Source organism: Bufo bufo, chromosome 3 (genome assembly GCF_905171765.1).
Source record: "Bufo bufo chromosome 3, aBufBuf1.1, whole genome shotgun sequence".
Lineage (NCBI taxonomy): Eukaryota > Metazoa > Chordata > Amphibia > Anura > Bufonidae > Bufo > Bufo bufo.
In genome coordinates this window covers 32,751,710-32,759,321 of record NC_053391.1, presented here as the reverse complement: position 1 = coordinate 32,759,321, position 7,612 = coordinate 32,751,710, and the positions used below count along the sequence as shown (strand labels likewise).

The 7,612-nt window shown below is 45.8% G+C and overlaps 1 protein-coding gene across 1 annotated transcript in view; it reads right to left on the bottom strand.

The window, feature by feature from the left end:
- Nucleotides 1–1,085: 1,085 nt before the first annotated feature.
- Nucleotides 1,086–7,612, bottom strand: part of C2CD2 (C2 calcium dependent domain containing 2) — a 53,097-nt gene continuing 46,570 nt past the window's right edge. Inside the window, exons 14-15 of the mRNA XM_040423041.1 lie at nucleotides 6,571–6,877; nucleotides 1,086–3,063 (exon numbers count right to left, since the gene is read on the bottom strand). Of these exons, the coding sequence (XP_040278975.1) occupies nucleotides 2,849–3,063; nucleotides 6,571–6,877 (522 nt within the window). The 3' untranslated portion in view covers nucleotides 1,086–2,848. The remainder of the gene's footprint in view (nucleotides 3,064–6,570; nucleotides 6,878–7,612) is intronic.

Below are 7,612 nucleotides of genomic sequence, written 5' to 3'. Positions count from 1 at the left end.
TTTGCGGCGTATGTGCTAGGATTTACGAATATATTATATACTGTACATCTATAAATTCTGGAGAATTTTCTATATCGCAACATAGAAATAAATTAATACATTTTTAAAATAATCTCTCCTGGCTGACTGGAAACCGTCAGCAAGCAGCTTCCAGATGTTAAAGAAAAAGTAATAGAATAAAATGAAGTAGCTGGATTTTACATTTACCGACCTTAAAGGTCAATATCAGTCAAAGGCAGAGCTTCCCTTTAATATGCAAGGTGCAGGAAATTCCTAAAAAAAAGCAGCAGACCGTCCTCTGCACTGCGTGGAAGCTTCCATTTTGTGGAGAGAAAAAGTGCTGTAGGCCCGAGTGATGTCACCCTTTTCTAGCCACTGGGTTTAAAGCACGGAAATGGCCGCGTCCAAGGAGGCCGGATAAAATTTACGCAGTACGATCCCTGGCTGTATGGAGTGTATGGGAAGGAGGGTGACAGGTCCGCAGAGAGCCGCCATCTTAAAGTGCAGGCAGGACAGGTGAAGGGCTATAGGCAGTGCTTTGGTGTAAACAATATGTCAAGCATTTGTAGGTAGATTTGCCCAGTGGCTTTGCTATAGGGGGTGCAGAGCCCTAATCCAGGTGCCACCCATCAGAAACAACCACCATGTTTAGCACATTTGCATAAGCTTTGCCACTTGGTGGTCTAAAAAGGTAGGTCGGGAGGTATGTAGAGGTTACAGGCCCTTAGGCTATGTACACCTTTGAGGGCATTTTTTTTTTATATTGTACTGATTTTGAGCTAAAAATCTTTATTTTATTTAAAATGTTGAACCCCTGTCTCTGTGCAGCCTTGAGATTCTCTAGTAGCAGGATCTGAATTTTCACTCTGTTCCGTCAGGCAGCTCAGCTGACGGCCCCTTATCTCTGATCTCTTAAACATTCTTTATAGCTCAGCTCTTATCTTACTGATAAGAATGTGGCTTAAATAAGTGTTTATGACCTTTTTTAGTAGTTTAGAGATGAGGGTTATTAGATGACGGCAGAAAGTGAAAGTACCAGTCACACAGTTAGAAAAACAGTTAACTCTTTGTGACAGAACGGCTCAGTATTTTTAATAAAGGCCAATTGAAAATATGATTTTTAGCCAAAAATGAGTAAAACGCAATCATAAACAAAATTGCCTCCGGAAGGTGTACATAGCCTTTAAGCCTGGCCTAGTGGGCCCTGAGAGGAGTTCATATAGATTTATCATCGGGGCTTAGGAGCTTTAAGCTGGCCTCCGGCGGCCATATTGATATAGTCACCCAGCTTTCCCAAAACAGTTTAGAGGACTGGTTTCATTTAAAAAAAATAAGCAGATGAAATTTGCCTGGTTGCTATATGGGCAACACTGACACTTTCTTCTGTGTTGGTGTTGCCCATAGCAACCAGTAATCATCAATGCAATTAGTTTCACAGTTGCTGTGGAAAATCAGATGCTTCAAGCTGATTGGTTGCTACGGACAACACCGCCATTTTCTCAGGCAGCCCATCGTGTGACCTAGGCCCTGCTTTTCTGTGGAAATTTTGATGAAATGTAATAACCCTTCAATTTTGGGAGTGTAGTTAAATTCCTTTAATCTGGCATTATCCCCTAGACCAGACGGAACTGTATGTACTATGAAGTCTCTTTGTGAGCTGCTCCCTCTTCCAAGGCCAGTGACATCACTGGTCCTATTCAAGTGAATGGGCTTGAGCTGCAATACCAAAAACAGCCACTATCCAATGTACGGCGCTGTGCTTGGTTACACTCTGAAGAGGCCGCAGCGCTCCTGTGTCGGGGGTCAGATCCCCACCGATCAGCTACTGATTACCAATCCTGAGGATTGGTCATCAATATTTTCCTCCTGGAAAACCCCTTTAAGCTGTTATGTCACATGTCTGACAGAAGGGCGGAGCTAAGCTGTATTCTGTTTCCAAGGGCAACCAGCACTATGGAAAATTCCTTAAGTCTTTATGAGGTGAAACCTGAAGCTCCTGGGCCCCCAATGTAAAATCTTTAATAAAGGCCCCCTACCTACCATGTACCATTTATAATACCAGTGCCTTCTTATGGGGCAGAGCAGCCTTGGAACCCCATCAGGCACCAGGGCCTACGTCTGACCACCCTATAGCTAAGCCCTGGGTTTCCTATATCAATGTCTGGGGCCTACTTACATTCGGCTTAGTTGGTGCCTAAAATAAGCGGAAATCTTACATGAATTCAACATAATAACTATATAAAAACCTCTTAATATCTCCATTATTTACATAATTAGTGTTCAGGGTGGTCCGCTGCGTAGAGATTGCACTATTGGATATCATAGGGATCCTCCCTGCCCCCACCCAGAGGTGTGGAGGAAGCCATTAGCGCCTAGGCCAAAGTGGAGACTCTAGCCATAGAATTGCATCGAGTGGCTCATAAATACAATTTACATGCAATTCCATGACAAAGTGGACATTTCCAGGTGAACCCACCCTCCACGGTGGACGCCATTTTGTAGAAAAACACACAGAAACCAGTCATATCATTGAGAGATGAGGTACATTGCAATCAATGACCACCTTAGTTGAGAACTCTCACACTCATACAAAATGGCTGCCTCTCTATTCCCACGAGTATTGCTTTAGCTCATAAAATGGCTGCCCCTCCATTGTGCGTTGAGGATGAGCCGCCTTATAGGACTTCTAAAATCTCACAGTGTTGAGCTAAAAGATCAAAAAAAATTAAAAGCAGGATTTTACAAGTTCACTTCGTTCATGAGGGACATCTAGGCCTTCACCACGGCCTCACGCCTCTCAGGGGCTTTCCTCGTGTGGTGTCTTGGTCGGCCATCTTGCCTGGCTGGGTTAGGCGTTTTCAGGTGGCGGTTTATTTTTGTGTTTATTTTTGGGGAGGAGCTTCCTATTGAGGAGTCGGGTCAGCGTGCCCCCCTTCTTGTGATGCTCCGCCGCCCCTTGCCTTTCTAGGTAGACCAGGTCGTTGTGAGACTGACTCATGCTAGGGTCTTTCTGCTGGTGTCTCCGGCGGAAAAATAGCTTTGCTCCTTTGTGTAAAAATCCGCCTGCGAGAAAATAGAGGCTCGTTACAAAGGGAGAAACGTTAAGCGATGTAAAGGGTCTACGTATGGGAACATTATAGGGGCTGCCATAGTATTGGCGCCACCTCCATCACAACTGCCCCTCAGGCAGAAAAGTGGATCAGCCATGTTTGAAGGGGTTATCCAGCCTAGATGCCAACCAATTCAATCCTAGTAACCCGTGCCCAACGAAGAGAACGCCTCTTCCACTATGGCCCCGTTTCCAGCCACTGTGGGTCCCCACTGGACAGGAAGTGACTTGGTCCCATGACCTCTGTGGCCAATCACAGTCCTCAGTGGTCACGTGCTAGAATGTACCAGCAGTTACAGTGTGTGCCGCTGTAGAACATGTGACCGCTGAAGCCAGTGATTGGTCGTAGTGGTCATGGGATGAAGCTACTTCGGGGCCGGTGAGCACCCAGGAAAGGGGCCACTATGCGGGAACGGCACAGGGTCTGAGGATTAGGGTGGTCGGCTCTTAGGCCGGACAACCCCTTTAAAGGGTTGTCTCATTAGGATAACCTTTGGGATAGATGCTTGATCAGTGGGGGCCCCAGCATGAGAATGGAGCCCGTGCTCCCCTGTTTAAATGGAACGGCAGACATGTTTGTAGGTTGCCGCTCCATTCAACTCTATGGTACTGCTTGTACTCTGCTATCTCCAGAATGGAGCAGTAGTGCACATGCTTGGCCACTGCTCCATTCAAACAGGGGAGCGCGGGCCCCATTTCTCATGATCTGACCACTGGGACTACCCCCATAACAGAAGAGGATAGTACAAAGTACTGAACAGGAGCCATACTACAACAGTACTACAATCCTGCGGGTCGGTGCAGGGCTCAGACATAAATAAAGGAGCCAGTCAGAAAACGATCTTCAGACAATGAGCTTTTTACATTGTACACCCCATACGACATCTTCTAATGCTAAAGACAAGTACGTAATGATTTTATTTTTCTACTTTAATCAAGTCCTGGGGGTGAAGGGGGGGGGGGGGGGTTCCGGTTCACCTGGTTAAAAGAGTAAGAAAAAGCAAAAACACAAGAAGAAAAGGAATGGAAATCGGTGGACTTACTGCGTGAGCAATTAATTGAAGTTGGTAAAAAGATCCTCTTAAGGTGACAGAAGAGATGGAAAGAGAGACGATGAGAGAGAGACAAACAGGAAAATGACGAATGAGAGATGATCGGACAGACAACATGGAGGTTTGATTTCACAGTGATCTGAATCCCAGCACCATGGGTGGTTTAGGAGTTGTTGTTTTTTTTTTTCATTTTTGTGAATTTTTATATCAAATCGAATTGGTCTCAAATTTTTGAAAAAAAAGAAGCAAAAATGATTTTAAAAAATAGAGCAAGCACGCGGATTATTTTTTTTTCCCCCAACACCTTCCGCAGCAGCCTGTAGTTGAAAAACAAAAAGTGAACAGCCATTGCAAGCAACAAAATAAACCTTGAGTAACACATTTTTTGTCTTTTTGACACCACCTTCCCCCCTAGACTTGGGGACAATCATACAAAGACATTTGGGTTCTTAAAGGGGTCATTCATCCCTGAGGACATTTTCTACAGACACCCCAGCATGGCCAGACCCATGGTGGTAGTCCTACTCACTTGATCCCCGCTTCTGGATTCTGACCTGCCAGCTCTGCCGACCCCGGGTCTCCTCCTGTCAACATCCAGTTTAACGCAGGTCACGTAGCAAATAACTGACCACCATGTCATGGGTGACACTTGACTGCTGCAGCCAGTTATTGACTGCAGTGGCCAAATCAAACCGGATGTTGACACGGGAAGACTCGGGAACAGCAGACTAGCTGAGCAGTGATGGAGCCAGAACTGAGCCGTGGAGATCAGACGATTAGGAGTCCGGCCACGCTGAGGGGGTCTATAGCAAACGTCCCCAAGGGTGAAGAACCCCTTTATGACCTGCTTGCTCCAGATTATGGCAGGAAAAGACCGCTCCACAAGATCATTGCATTTTAATACCCAACATGGGAGATGGATAATCTACTCACTTGGCGGGGGATAGAAATATAATTTTTTCAACATTGTCAACTTTTTGTGTAATGCAAGATCTAGGTTTAGAATTTTAATGGACGGTAGTTTTTTTTTTGTTTTTTTTTTAAACGGTCAGCATGGCATAAAAAAAAAATTACAAAACTGATCTGCCACTGCTCCCGTTTCGGCACTTCTCAGTTCCCCACTGATCTCTACTTCCATCTAGACACACGGGACATGACCATGCAGTCGATCACTGCCCGCAGCGGTGACCCACCTCATATGGTAAGTGGATGAGTGATCCTGGGTGTCGGGAGCGGCCAGGGAGTAAAAAGCAGTAGGAACCTGCGAAGCATCGGAGGAGGAGCAGTAGGGATTAGTGAGGTGAATATCACTTCCTTTTTTATATGTCATTCTGACCCTTTTAAAAAATAAAATTAAATGTGCAACTCCTTAAAGGGGTTGCCCAGGTTCAGGGTGAAATTGGACAAAACTCCGGATCAAGCCGCAATAAAAAACAGGTAATTGCTAAGGCTACTTTCACACTGGCGTTTTGGTTTCCGTTTGTGAGATCAGTCATGGGCTCTCACAAGAGGTCCAAAATGCTGTCCACATTCACATTTCCGGAGCGCGCCCCCGATCTTCTGGTCTGCGGCTCCGGGAACAAATAGAACATGTCCTATTCTTGTTTGCAATTGCGGACAAGAATAGGCATTTCTATGGGGGGGGGGGGGGGGGGGGGGCTGCCGGGTGTATTGCGGATCCGCAATACACTACGGATGTGTGAATGGACCTTAATGCCATTCTGGAGAAGCAAAATGCACTTTTAATCTAAACTCAACTAACCTAAGTCTATCGAGATTGAGAAGATACCATAGTATCTGGAGACAATACTTGGTGACCACTTGGTATCATGAAGACTTGTTCCAGTAGGGCTAAAGCCAAGCCTTTAATGTTCCAGGTGCTAACCAGTGTCCAATGCTCAGTTGGAATCAAGAACCTCAGAAGTTATAATGGTGTATGGAGCCACCCCAAAGTATGACATCTTCAGTAAAACTGGTCTCTTCATATGGAGCAGAGTCGTTTTGGGTCCTTCAGGCTCCAGGGCACATATGCAACCTCTGCACTCCCTATTTCTACTCCCTGAACCCAAAGAACTCTGTGGTCAACGTATCACAGTCCTTTGCCTACATTAAACCGGACTGATCTTCACTAGCTCAGATTGGAAAGGACATCTTAAGGTGCCCAGTAACATTAGATGAAAGTTGGCCAAACCCGCCAACTTTGGAGGAACTGGGCTAATGTGTATGGGGGACGGACGGTAAGAATAGGTGTTGCCCAAACAATTGTTCATCTGACCATTATTGAAGTTGTGTGGCCACCTTTATTCCCTGGCTAGCAGTTATCAGCTCTAACGAGATGTAAATTTATGCAGGTGACATTGTTATATGAAATGAATAATTCTGGCAGTAGGATCAGCATTGAACACAGACCTTTAGATTTCCTGATGCTCCCCGTCTCCGACATGCTTAGGTTACTGACAGATACTAATTCAGAGTCTGGGTCCTCCAATCCATTGCCATTCCAGTCTCCCGGCTGACTGCTCTGCTCCCAGGCATCGAGAAGCTCGTCTTCTGAGCTCATGGCTGGCACGGTGGACGTCGACGCCAATGTCAGACCTTTATTACTGGTGGCTGCCTTAGTGACGTCATCAAAGGGCTCGTCATTCACAACTGTGCTGTCCATGGAGGCAGCGTAATTCATCATGAGCGAGGCTTCATCGTCCTGAGTAAGCACACTCTGTGGAAACACAAGAGCCTTGTATTATAGTCTCCCAATTGTAGTGACCCAGTGGGCTACTGCTAAGTGGTGAAATGTAGTGTAAGATGTGTAATGTGATATGTCTCCTGTGTTTGTTTTGCTTTTTTTTTTATTCCATACTGTTTTCTGAGTTAATTTCCATCCTGAAGATAGTCTACAGGAAGATGAGGGCCTTAACCCCTGGGCTCGGCTCTTTTCTGTGTAAAGGAGTTAGTAAGGGTAGGTTCACACTTGTGTTAAATAGAAGCCTGGGGATCCTCCCGCTTTTTAGCCAGACAAAAACCTTTGCATGCAATGGTTTCCGGCCGGCCGAAAACCAGCACTTGTGCTGGAAAGCAGCCAGATCCCATTATAGTCAATGGGGTCTGGTCGTCAACAGCAGTATCCGGCTAGGCCATATTCGATGAACTACCCTTAAAGGAGATGATTGCAGTGTGAGCAGCTTCCAGAAACTGCAGTCCTGTATGCAACAACCACTATCAGCGTTTTACGACTTGAGGAAGAGACCAGGAAGCATCCTAGAGAAGGATGGTGGACCAGTGTTCCTAAGAAGGTTAAGCAGCCATAAAAAGAGGGTTTGGGAGTGGAAATCTGTGAAGGTAACGCATGAGGCTATGAAGTGTCACCCTCTAAGTCAGGAATCGGCAACCTTCGGCACTCCAGCTGTTGTGAAACTACAACTCCCAGCATGCTCCTTCCACTTGTGTGGGAATT